General features: G+C 43.7%; 1 protein-coding gene across 4 annotated transcripts in view; it reads left to right on the top strand.

The window, feature by feature from the left end:
* The window catches only part of LOC117216280 (broad-complex core protein isoforms 1/2/3/4/5), a 56,323-nt gene that overhangs the window by 34,349 nt on the left and 8,197 nt on the right, over positions 1 to 13,777 (top strand). For 2 of the 4 annotated variants that reach the window (XM_033462882.1, XM_033462881.1), the window contains exon 6: positions 11,313 to 11,588. The exons of the other annotated variants lie outside the window; for them this stretch is intronic. In XM_033462882.1, coding sequence (XP_033318773.1) covers positions 11,313 to 11,575 — 263 coding nt within the window. In that variant the 3' untranslated portion in view covers positions 11,576 to 11,588. The remainder of the gene's footprint in view (positions 1 to 11,312; positions 11,589 to 13,777) is intronic. 4 annotated transcript variants of the gene reach the window in all.

The raw sequence follows: 13,777 nt of genomic DNA, 5'->3' as shown, positions 1-13,777 counted from the left end.
TTTTTGTACGCTGAGAGAGAGCGGCCCCCTGTTATTTTTCACGTATCGGAGAAAGGTGCACGCGGGTAACGTCGTGCGTCTCGTTAACCTTCGCGGCTTTATTATGCAACCTCGGCTGCGTTTTATATTTTCTTTTCTGTGTTTTGTTTGGCCGCGTTACACCTCGTTGCCCTGCGTGCGCTTCCGGCCGACCCATATACACGCATACCCCACCGTACTACGTAAGCCCCAGACCCCGTGACACGTATATTCGCCGCCCGAGGTGCCTCGTGGCCGTCCCCGAGTCAATGGGTACGCGTTCACGCTCCACAGCACCGAGGGTCAGACCGTCGTGAATACGCCGTTATGTGCCAGTCCCGAGGACGCGCGCGCCAGCTCTGCACTGCCTGTATTCGCCGTTACTTCCATCTTTCTTTGCCCTAGAACGAACACGAGGAGCCTTTTCTCGTGTCCTTCGGCTTGTTGACAACAAATCGCCGTCGTGTTTCTTCCTTTCGCTTTCTCCACCTAGAAAGATGCGAGATGCCTCTCCGTTGCATTCCACGACGCGGTACGACGGGACGCGACACGATACGACACGACACGACAAAAGAGTATAGAGCTGACAATGAGTATCGTCGTGGCGTCGTCGCGTCGTCGCAAATATTATCGAGGTTTTCACCTTCGATTGTTTCGCGTATATGGCCATTGAACGTACAGGAAAGGAATGTTATGAGCGAGAAAGAAAACGCTTCGAAGAATGCAGCGGAGACCTCGACTCAGTCACGGCTCAGGGCCGCGCAGGAACGTGCACGCGCATCGATAACCGTGCCTCGAGATTCGTAGAGAATCCCGACTTCCGGTGGCGACGATCCTTCGATCGTCGCGTTACCTATGGTCAATGACAAACCAGAGCCACGAGCTACCTTTCTCTCTACGATCGGTACGATCATACGGAAAAGGAGAAAAAGAATTTCGAGCGGCCGCAATTAAATTAAATGTTCTCGTGGCCGGAGGTTGAACAACCCTCGAAATAGCTGCCACCACGTGCAAATCGGCGGCCCCTCGATGCATCTGTATTTCCTTATCGTGTATCCTCCAATCTGTCACCTTCTTACCATCAAATTGCATTTACCATCCTACGCAAATACCATCCAAATAGCCCGAATATACACTTGTTCTTCAATCTTTTCACTTTCCTACTCGTTTTCCTCTGATGTTACCTAATTTTCAACCTTACATACCTCGTACGAACGCCAACGAATTCCGCATTTAGCCTTACCGATCACACATTACCACCCTCATCAACCCCCGGCCCTGCGCATTAAAGAATACCATCAGCGTACACTAATCTTGTCCAGTGATATTAATGGCAGTCGTATCTTTGTTCTTGTTTGTTCCCGGTCCCGCTCGCTCGGCTATACGTTCGGCTCTGGTTCGTCATTGTTCTGTGTGTACCTACCCGCTACCTTCACGAACACGGATTTGCGCTGGGGGTCCATCCACACACGTGGCTCTCCGTGTGCCTCCTCCTACGCCACAAATATTGGTTCGTAACGGAAAATATCTTTTCTTTTTAATTGGGTGTCGATATTTATAACGGACAATGGTGCTTGGTCTCTCTCTCTCTCTCTCTATATATATATATATATTTCTCTGTTTCTCTCTTAATTCTTCCGTAACTCTACATTATTACTTATTACTTTATTCGCTCTTTCACTGTTTCTTTGCCATTTCTCTCACTCTTTGCTTAAAAAAAAAATTCTATTTAACTCTTTCTCGTATTACGCTGCTTTTTTTTAATTTTTTTCATTTCCATCTCTGTCTAACCTTCGATCGCCTTATTCACTTGAATGCTAATTCTCTATATAACTATAACGATTAACAACAACGACAATAAAAAAAAAACAATCGGCATTTCCCTTTCGTTCGTTTGCGAAAAATGAAAAAAATAATAATAATAATAAATCGGTCGGTGACGGTCCAGCAGGCCCACCGTCGGCGATTCTCGCGATGAGATTATCGCACCCGTTACACGGCAACCCACTGCTGCCACCGGGTGTATGCTATACCTGCGACGTTTGCGGTAAAACCCTTTCCACGAAGCTCACCCTCAAACGGCACAAAGAACAGCAACACTTTCAGCCCCTGAATAGCGCGGTCTGCGCTCTCTGCCACAAGGTGTTCAGGACGCTCAACAGTCTGAACAATCACAAGAGCATCTACCATCGTAGGCAGAAATAGAGCCGGTTATCGTCGCGTTATGCTCGCATCGTGCCGAGGAACACTGTAAAACGAGCTTAGTAGAAGGACAGAAAAAGCACGAAGGAAGGAAAAAAACGGTGCCAATGGACGACGTTGTGGGGGCTCCAAGGAATGAGAACGATCAACTTGTCGACAGCATGGCCGCTCGAAGGATCGCGATTGTTCTTCTCATTTTTCTTTCCTTTCCGCGTCTGTTCGATAACGCGCGTTACCGTTGCCTTTGTTATTGTCCCTTTTTTCGTCGTTCACGGCTGCAAGCCGCGCGAGTAAATGGAATTGTTGTTAGTTGTTAATTATTATCGATTGGTTAGTCGTCACGACGACGACGTGTTCGTTAGTTCGGCGATTTGTCTGTTAACGTTTGCGATACATGGGACCAGTAACGTGATCTCGGGTCGATAGTTTTTAATCGGTCGAGAAAAAGGCGATATGTCGGTGGAGACGAAAGTGTAACGTAGTAGAGTTTTAACTTCGCGCGTGCATGCTGTTCGCGACGAGCGCACGCTGCTTCTTCGTCGATGGAGCGAGACCGAGAGACGTCCGTATTGCGAAGAGAGAGATATATCATGGAAATCGAAAGAGACTGACTTCGTAGAAACAGAAAATCAGTGCTTCCAGACGAACATGATGAACGTGGCGATTGTTATTCCAACATGGCAGTCGAGTGCACACCTTACGGGACGACACGTGTCGATATATTTTCACCGAGTTCCAATGTTGAACTTCTCCGGGCGAGATTTTGTACGGCCGTACGATGAAACGTACAAAATCTGAAAATTTTGGCCTCCATCTTTGGCCGGACTAACGTGTTATCAATTTGTTAGGGCTAAGCGTTTTACGAAGTGAGATTATTCTCATTATACGAAATGATTCCTCGGTTTCTCGATGAAGAATCGAAACGAATCTTTTTCATCAACATAGTCGCGGAAGCTTGTGAGAGAATCAACCTTCCGGACGCGTCCCGTCCGCAGTCGAGGCTTTGCTCGTTGTTTCAGCGTTGCGAATGCCCGTTTTCATCGATTCGAGTCATCTTCAACGCACGTTCGACGAATCTAAAACGATTGCCACGACGACACTTCGGATTTGCCGTTTTCCCTGATCAGTTTTGCAATTTCTATATCGCGGAGTCTTGGAAGGAAATTGGGGGACGACGGTGATCGTGTATGTTCTACAGCGCGTAGTGCTGCAGAAAAATTAGTATAAATCGCATAGTTATTTTCGTCTACTTTTATACCGCGTAACTCTCCGGATCTTTCTACGATACTTGTGTGAAACTTTCGAATCGCCCGAGAGCCTAACGAAAGCGAGTTGGTCAGCCGACTGACCGAGGGTTTCGCGATGAAAAACCAAGTCTGGTCGTACGTTGGCGATGATTCGAAGGATATCGGCGGCTTCGCAGAATCGTCGGCTCGTCGAGTCAAACGCGAATCGTTTAGATTCCCGTGAACGGGCCGATCACACGGCAAATGTTCAGTGCAACGTCCTTTCGCGCGACTCGTCTTCGAGACGCGCTTAAACGACATTCTGTACCGATACACGGCTTAATCGCAGGCTATACAGTAGTTAGATTTATGTAATGCAACAAAGGAATGGGAGAGAAATGAAACAAAAAAAAAAAAAAAAAAAGAAAAGAAAAGATACTTCCAGGTGTCGGAGACACCATCGTCCAACTAACTTTTAGGCGGAAACGTCCGAAACGTTTCGACAAGACTGTAAACGAAATATTGATTAATCAGAAGACTCGAGAATTTTTAATTGTTTAGTTGTTGAGGGAGGGCTACAGAGGGGAGGAATAATTAGTTTTGGGGGGAGGGCAGGGGAAATACGCGCGGATGAAGCACAAGTGGGGAACCTCCGTCGCGGATCGATAACGATCGCATGGTAACACGGTTGTAAAAAGTAAACAAAAATGACAAAAAAGTTACGCAGTGGCAGGGTACCCGTGGTGGAGGGGACCGTGTACGTACGTTCTCCTCTGCGACGAATTTCGTCCTCGTTCCGCGACGGACACTGAGAGACAGGAGATATATTGATATAATATAATATAATATATATATATTTTATCTTAATATATTCATTCCATATTAAAATGCTTTAGAGGGGTACCTTGCACACAGACACATATTCATTTAAATACTATATACCGGGCTTTACGTAAAGTACCTTATCTTATTAAATATTATTATTTTTTATGACTATTATATACGGACGATTATAGTTGCATTTTTATTACTATTATTGATCGTTGTCGTGGTCGTTAGCATCGAACGTTAATTTCACTTTCCTTTTTCGCTGTTAAATCTTTCATCACCGCAACGCACACCACTCGTTTCTTCTTCTTAATTCTTCTATGTTTTCGTTTTCATCGTACGTTCCGTAAAGTCGCGCGTCATCTCGACACACAATTCGCTGATATCCGATATCATCGTGTTTTCGAATCATTCTCGAGAGTTTTTTCTATACTCGCAATACTCAAAAGAAGAAGAGGGACGAGGAAAGCAGGAAAGGAAGGCGTGTTTCACCCTCGCGGCCTTGGCACGTTCATTTGCATACACTTGATTCTTTGCCACTTCTCCGCTCCGTGCCTACGTCGTCTACTTTCTTACTCGTACCTTTCGAATTTTCTTCTTCTTTTTTTCTTTTTCTTGCGTTATCGCGGCAAGACGCGCGTCAACGGAGGAAAGACGAGGGGGGATGACAGGGTTGGAGGAGAAGGGGCGCCGCGATGACGACACCGTTTCATGGGAAACGTTTCCAGGCGGCAGAAACCGTGTCGCGAATTTAAACACCTCTTCGGTTTTCAGATAGGGGAAGGGATGAGAAATGAGGAAACACGGTCCACTAACACTGACAGGTTACTTATATACTAAACGATAATAGCCATATATACATATAACCGACTACATAGCATATACCTATATTTTAGTAGAACTTTGATAAGCCATCTCGCGAGGACTTCCTGATGATCACGAGATCGTTCAGATACATATTTTGTCGATCATTCGGTAACGTTCGATGCTTTTTTTACATCGTTTCCTTCCACCTTTCTTATTTCCATTTCGTTACGATCTCATAAACAGAGTCTCGGCGACATCATGGAAAATAAAATGTACGATCAGGTAAAGCTGAGAGTTTCTTGGAAAAAAGTGAAACCCGTGTACCTAATGAGTACATCGTCTGAAACGATAATTCGCGCGTCAGGAAGGATTCGAGGGGTCCTGAACGATAAACATATAGACAGACTAGATCCCGTCGTGCGTCGACGTTTGTAGAGGATCGATCGCAAAATAATTCGCAGAGCACACATAGACACATACGATATATTTTACAACTTACCACTGTGCATCATTGTACAAACGGCGTGAGACATAGCCAGACATACACAGACACACACACACACACACGCACACACACGTATGCGCAAACACTCGAGACATTTACAGACTGACATAGACAGCTGGATATACATATACATATACTTATCGATGAACATGGAATACACGTTAAACACGAAGACAACACTTGTACATCGTTAGATAGGCTATGATAATTTAAATTAGGTTATATTCTGTTAAGTGGTCCGCGTCGTTCGTATTTTCGGCGTGGTATACACTCGTGATTTCCGTTTCTATGACTGATGGTGAGGTTCAACGACGAATGAAATGGACGCGAGATGGATAGTGGGAGAAGAAAAAAGAAAGAAAGAAAAAAAAAATGGGAAATCGCTTTAGCAAATTTTCTTTAGAGTTCCGAAAGTACGTTCGACGCCGAGCATTTTCTTATGCAAACAAATGAGTGGGGGAATAAGGAACGATGTCGGGAAAGAGTGTGGTGTTTCTTTGTTTGGTTGGAAAGAGGAAATGAGGAAGAACGAAGCTTTAAATTACGAGAGTAACGAACACAATTTTATAGTAGTCAGTACTGGGGAAAGAACTGATATTGATAATATTTAAACTAGTAGATTTATTCAAAGAAATTGATTTGTGACTACTGTAAAAATGGCCAAATATAATTGCGGAATATATATTTCGCCCTCCGATCCGCGGTCGGCGCTATATTATGAGAATAATAAATTATTAATGAAATTAATATAAATTGAATGAATATTTAACTGCAAATTATATATTAGTAGAAGTTTATTTGAGTATTTTCTTTCTCTTTTTTTTCTTTTTTTTTTTTTTGTTTATCATTCGTTTAATTTCGCTCTACGTTAACGCGTTATGAAGAGACCGTGCTACTGTGGTTTTAAATAATTTATGATTATATACCGACGGCTCGCGAAGTCACCCGTTGGGAATAATACACGCCGTTCTCGGAATTCGCGCTCTGTAGTTGGCCTTGCGAAACCCGCGCAAAGACAAGGAGCGAAGGTGCTTCCTTACTAATTTTAACGATTGGCCAGTGCAAAATGAATCGTTCGAAGCCGATTTCGAACCTCGAAAGACTGAATTGTTGAATTGAACGTGTCGCGCTTGGCAACGTCTGCTGTTTCAGCCCCTTCTTTCATCGAAGGGGCGTAGACGAGGGATGGAGTTTCACGAAAACGTAGTAGAAGAGACGAAAAATGTTCGACGATGAATTCGAAAAGCTGAGACACCGGGGACAAACTCGTGACGCGTACCTGATTGCTATCATCGTAGTTAGCCATCCGAACGCCATCCGCGACACGCTTTAGTCTCAGACTGAATTGGACTGATTTATCTTTTTTCTTTTTTCCTTTTTTCTTTTTTTTTCTTTTTTTTTCTTCTATTTTTTTTTATCGTTCTAATTAGTCGACTCTACATTGGACTGATCTTAAACGTTTCTTGACTGATGTTACCAAACAAATGTTAATTAAAAGTATCTAATTTCTAAGTTATAACACGGTTAGAGGGAAAGCATGAACGCGATCAGATTGGCAGGGCACCGCAGCAGTTCGAATCAACTGAGAAATGAATGAGTGAATGGGAAAAGCGGTACATATGTAACAGAATCGGCGCAACGCGTATTTTAATATTCATTCGTTGGCAGGACACACACAGTTCCATCTTTTTTTTTTAATTTTTATTATCGCTTCTGTATCTGACATATCCACGTTTCCTTCGTTCGCTTCTCGTTTTTTGTTCTTTTTTTTTTACACGTTAGGCTTTTAGCGCACAGACACTACTACTGTTTAATTATGGTCATGGGTAAGAGGCACATTTATATACATAGTTACACACACGTCTAGGTTCTGTATCTCTTTTTTTATTTCTTGTAATTATTATCCCGTAGACTTATGCAATAGCGACCGTAGGATCTTACAATGTTCTTTTTTTTTTCTCTGAGTTTTTTGTACTGTTTTTAACGCAAGCAGCTATTATACAATACAGACATGAGAGCAAGCAGCAGTTTCGTACAACCAGCTTTCTTAAATAATAACGTAAGCCGTAATTTCGTTCAATTACCCTACGATAGAATTAAATTAGCGATCACCCACGGATACTGAGCAGACATATACCATCGACGATATCATTACCTGTGCGAGAACGATACACATCGCGATACCGTTGAATAGAATTATTTTGTAATTCCGAGTTATAGAGAGTATTCCGAGTATGAGAGGAAGAATGGGGAGAGGGAGAGAGAGAGAGAGAGATAGAGATAGAGAGATAGAGAGAGAGAGAGAGAGAGAGAGAGAACGAGGAATAGAGCGAAGAAAGAAGCAGCAAAGCACTGAGAAAAAACGAGCTTATTCGAAATTCGTCAGATATGTAAAATTGTATTGAGAAATAAAACACAACCGGTGCCATAGGCTCGAAACATCATGAAAAACATCCGGGGAACATGGAATAAAAAAAAAAAGGCTGAATTCTTTCCGGTAACGACTCCGTTTCGGGTACAAATCGTTTCTTCTTAAGCGAAATAATGTCGAGCGTTACCGTGCTTGCTTATTATTTGTTATCTGCCAAGGTGTTCTGGTTATAATATATATTTATTGATGACTATTATTAATATTATTATATTATTATAATTATAGTTATTATTATTATTTTTATTTTTAAGCAATGTCAAATGCATCTTAATATATTTTCACCACATTTTTTTTATATAATATGAAATGTACTATTTGGTTTAATAATTCGCTTGTATTCTCTTTTTTCTTTTTCTTCGTTTTTAGTCACCTATCACATCCTCGAAAAGTGACAAAACCGATAACAACGGTCTCATGCCTCCAGGCAGGTACATTCACTCCTTTAACCCCGTTCGTGTTCCGCACCTGAACCTGTTAAACGATACGCATTGTGTCACGCCTCTTTCTTTCAGCTGGAAGGTAAGTTACGACATTTGAACGTTCGAGCCTGTATCAATGGGAAAACCGACACGAACCGGAATTCTACCGATCGTTTGGCAACGATCGTTCGATAAATCGCGGGTCCGATTCCGTTCACGCATTTTCGTCGATCCTCTTTTCACGTGGCACGTGAACGTAGGAACGTAATCGTACGTGAACGTCCGTCTCGCTTCGGAAATATCGCAGACGGCGCATGGTCGTGTGTGGAGATCGAAGTAAGAACGATTCTTCAGCAGCGGGAAGGGTCGAAAAGGGTTTCTCGAACGAGGAAAACCACGCGTGCCTTTGTTCTCCTGCGAAACGTTGATTTCCTCGGAAGTCAGAATACAAAACTTTTCGCATTTTTCCATCGTGGCAAAAGAGAACACGACAGCACCAAAGTATAGATGTTGGAGCCAAAAGGCAATCTAAGAGGCGACGCGCATTCTCGATCCATTTGAACAAGATCGAGACCGTGAGAGAAACGAGGGCCATTCACAGTATGCAAAAAAAAAAAAAAAAAAAGGAAAGAGAACGATTAAGCCGCCACGCCGCTCGCCAGGCTCACGCATTTATTACGTTTACTTCGAATTGCATGCTTTAAGTGTCACCCAGAATGCTCAGTGTTTCCTTCTCGTCGTCTCCTATTATTTCTCTTCTCGTTTTTTTTTTACATTTTTTTTAATTTTATTTAATTCCTCACGTCCGTCAAGTTTCACGCAGAAGGCGTGACCCTTAACGAAGCATACGTTATACGTACGTACATATCTGTCTAGAATGATTGGAGAGTGTTTATATATATATATATATATATATATATTCTTATATATACTTTAGATCGGACAAAAAGGACTGCCTACGCAACTTTTGTACAACCCGTTCTCTGTTTATCTACGTCACACACAACCTTCTCCCGTATTATTCCCTTCCTTTCTATCGCTCTGTACGAGCGTCTTTTGTGCGTATGCGTACGTGTGAATATGTGTGCACGATTGCGTGCGCGTGTACGTGTGTACGAATACGTTTCACGATCTCTCTTCCATCGAAATCCTCCGACCGACCTCATCAGTGAGGCTGTTCACAATTTCTTTTGCTTGAAGTTTAACGAGACGTAGCTCGAGAAATTGGATAAAAAGCTTTTTCCAGCCAAAGGCATTGAACGAAGGGGTTGGCCTCGCCTCCATTCGCGTTCGATGGCTAAAGGGCGAAGGAAGAAAAAAAAAGGCAGATACGGTATTTGTATTATATAGCCATACGCGCATAGGTTGCATCGCGCACAACGCTACACCAGTGACTCCGTCTGACCGGATCTCTTTTAATTAACGAGCACGCGGCCATTACAAATGAACCGCGCGCCTTCTTATATTAACGCTTAATTCGTTTCCGTGTCTGTGCTTCGTTTCGTTCTTCAAACCGTATAGTATAGTATAGTATAGTATAGTACAGTACAGTACAGTATATACATTTTCTTTCTCCGTCCCTATTTTTTTCTTTTTCTCTTTCTAAATCTACCCCTCACTGGCTCGCCCGCTTGCTCGTTCGTTCGTTCGTTCGTTCGTTCGTTCGTTCGTCCACCAATCCGTTCGTTCGTTGCATCTCTATCTTCTTATCTGAATTGCATACGTCGTAAATGCATAAAGTCGCAAAGGAGACGGCCGGAATGCCAACAGGGCTGAAGAGACACGGAGTCATTCTACTTGTTTCTCTGTGTGCGCGCGTGTACGTCTTAACCCTCGTTGAAGGCTTTAGTTTCGCGGTGGGTTCGTCAGCGGTTCGAAGAAAAAACTGCCATTGAAAGTTCTTACTTCGCTCCCCCGAAAGGCGACCAGCCATTTTGAAACGTCGTCGGAAGAGTTTCCACACCCCCAGAGCCTCCCCCCTTTCTTTCGCTATATCGAATGTGCACTCTGGGTTCGTTTCACTTCGTTTTCCTTTTCGCCTTGTTTTTCCTTTTCGAATCTTGGTCCCGTTTAATCCCGCGACGTTTAAAATGAACGGCATCGCGCGCACGATAGGGTGGGTCGAGGCCGGGACTTCCATAGAATGCCAACGAGGGTCACGAGGTACGCGGAAATACGAAGGATCGTGAAGGTGATCGCATCGCAGAGACGTTGATGCGATTGTTGAAAAGTTGCGCGAATCATGTAAGGAGGCACGTTCTAAAAAGCCTAAAGGAAACGTTGAATTCTGACAGTTTTTGCCGTACAATGCGACAGCTAGAACTGATCCGTGAATAATTTGTAAAAACGTGACAATAACGTGTAGAAAGAGAGAATGAGTGAGTGAGAGAGAGAGAGAGAAAAGACGAGCGAGAGAGAGAGAAAGAGACGGGGCCGAGATTTGAAAAGACATCATCGAAGAAAGGACTTTTCCGACATTTATCTTTCGGTATAACGATCGGATTCGTTTTTACATGTTTTTTACATTTTCCATCCTCGTGAAAGAAACGAACCCACCTAATACGCGCGATATCCATTTCCATCTGACAACGTTCCACGTTTTACTTACCCGTTATTGAACTTACCGCGTCGTTTAGGAAAATACGAGCACGGGCGAACAGAGAACGAGCGAGGGAGAAAGAGAGATTGAAAATAACAAGGGACGAATTTTAGAAAGAAAGAAAGAGGAAAATGTTAGAGAGCAGGAAGAAAAAATGGGAAGAAAGAGGACGGTGATGAACAGAGAGAAAGAGTTTATCGCTTGCGTCATCCTTTGATACGAGATAGGGTTTAAGTGTGGGGGTTGCAGCTGCATGAGGTGCATTGTTGTGTTTCAGTGCTCACCTCTATGACGGGGCTGACCTTGAACTCTCTGAACACCCAGTCAGCGAAGAAGCTGTTCACCTGCCAGCTGTGCGGCAAGGTGCTATGCAGCAAAGCATCCCTGAAACGCCACGTTGCCGACAAGCACGCCGAGCGACAGGAGGAGTACAGATGCGTCATCTGCGAGCGGGTATACTGCTCGCGTAACTCCCTGATGACCCACATATATACCTATCATAAGAGCAGACCCGGCGACATTGACATTAAGTTCTTTTGAAGGTTTAGATAAGGTAGGGACACGTACCTCTCTCATACATCACATAGATCTCTCGCGGAAGTTTTCTCGCGTTTCTTACCAACCGATAACCTTTCCTATTTCTCCTATCTCTCTTATCACTTCCACAGAGTCTATCAACCAGCCTTTGGATTCGACGGCGGTTCAACCTTACCACGTCGCCGCTGGAACGATCGCGCAGGTCACAATCGCGTAATCATCGGTTCGCTATACGACCTCGGCTCCGCGTACAACAGTTCCGTTCCTTCTTCATCTCGCAGAAAATGCATGCCAGAGAAACCGGTCTCAACTCCCACGTGGACCGACCCTTCTTCTTCTTCTTCTTCTTCTTCTTCATCTTCTTCTTCTGCTGCTACTACTACTACTACTACCACCACCACCACCACCACAACCACTACCGCTACTACTACTACTACTACTACTACTACTACTACTACTACTACTATTACTACTACTACTACTACTACTACTACTACTACTACTACTACTACTACTACTACTACCACCACCACCACCACTACTACTACTACTATTACTACTACTATTACTACTACTACTACTACTACTACTACTACTACTACTACTTCCCTACCTCCTCTTCTTGCATTTCGAAGCTTTCGTCCCAGCGTCGTTCGTTCCCTCCGTCCTGTTTATCCTGCAGAACTGCTTTTCTTTCTTCTCCTCCCGTCGTCCTTCATTCTCTTCGGTACCGTACGGTCGCCGATCGAATTCTTCCGGTATTCGCAGTTCCGTTATACCCCCTGTGTCGGTGACTCGGGATCGATGCGTCGAGTACTCGTCCTTCATTCGTAACGACGCTGGAGACACAAGAACCATGCCGATCGTCGGATCGAACAGTCAGAGACGATCGCTGAATTGGCCGATCGTACGTTTAATGGGGTTACACTTCAATTACGAGTAGTAGGTCGAGTTTTTTAGTCTCACTGACCAAACGACCGATCAGCAGGATGTAATTACGCTTCAGGTTATTCCCACTAACACCACCCACACCATACTCCTCCCGTTTCACTTCTCTCTCTTTTTTTTTTTTTTTTATACGTTTTGTGGAAGTCAATTTGTTTATCTGTACGTGGTCGTTCCCGCTTGCTTTTACATCTATATTCTCCTTTTTTGGGTTTACAAAGTTTTTTTCTTTTTTTCATGTACCCTATTTATTTTCGTCGTGGCTCCTCGATGTTTGATGTTGTATATGCATGCTAATTCGTACCGTCGTTTAATGCTCGTTTTGCAGCTTCGATGCCTAACACGGAATGCCAGCTTTCAGTGCGGTGGATCGATCGTCGATGAATCGTCGAAAATTGAACTCTTTTTTTTTCCTCCAGAAGTCAAACGTTTCACGAAATCGTCCTTTCGTTCGTTTGCATCGCTGCATGACGATAGTTCACACTCGCGTCCATAGCTTCGTTAATCCCGACTAATCTCTTTTTCTTCTTTTTTTTTCTTTTTCTAACAAAATTAATTTCATTCGCCAGCCCGCGAGGAATTAGCGCGTATTGATTTTTTCATCATTAACCAACGGGCGTACGAGCATGACTGCGCAGCCCTTTGCACGCACAAACATTTTCATTAGAGAGGAAACGCGTGCGTTATCGCGGGAAGGTAATTCGTAGCTTGTTTCACGCAGTTTTATTGCACGACTACCAGCACTTCTGAAGCGTCGGATTAATTATCGTCTTTTTATCTTTTATTTCTCTTGCGATCTAACTTCATTGGCGGGAAACTAACAGAAAATGGAATTGAAACTAACCTGAATGGTAGATTCCGTAAACACAACGCGTCTGGCATGGTGGTTTTGGTCCTCTTCGTCTCAAATTCACTCGACTAATTGCAACACGGTGAATTAACGATGGTTTCAATCGCATGGATCGCTTACAGTTCCATCCGATATACTCCGGTATACTCCGACATATCGATCGGCGAAGCACCAAATTGCCTCGAGAGGGAGAAAGAAAGAGTTAACCTGTGCTAATCCTTAATTGATCCCGAGACAGCTGCTAGGGTTGAATTAAAACCGAGCCGAGGTCGTCTCGAGAATGAAAGGAAACAACTTTAATTGAGAATTGCATCGAACGTTCGAGGTTCCAGCTAATTACGAATACACCGTCGTAGACGGTCGTCCTAACGTCGAAATTCCTGGCTGATTTAACGTACGATCCTCTCCGA

This window comes from Bombus bifarius, unplaced genomic scaffold (assembly GCF_011952205.1).
Source record: "Bombus bifarius isolate JDL3187 unplaced genomic scaffold, Bbif_JDL3187 scf7180000010271, whole genome shotgun sequence".
Taxonomy (NCBI): Eukaryota; Metazoa; Arthropoda; class Insecta; order Hymenoptera; family Apidae; genus Bombus; species Bombus bifarius.
This window is presented reverse-complemented; position numbering and strand designations above follow the sequence as displayed.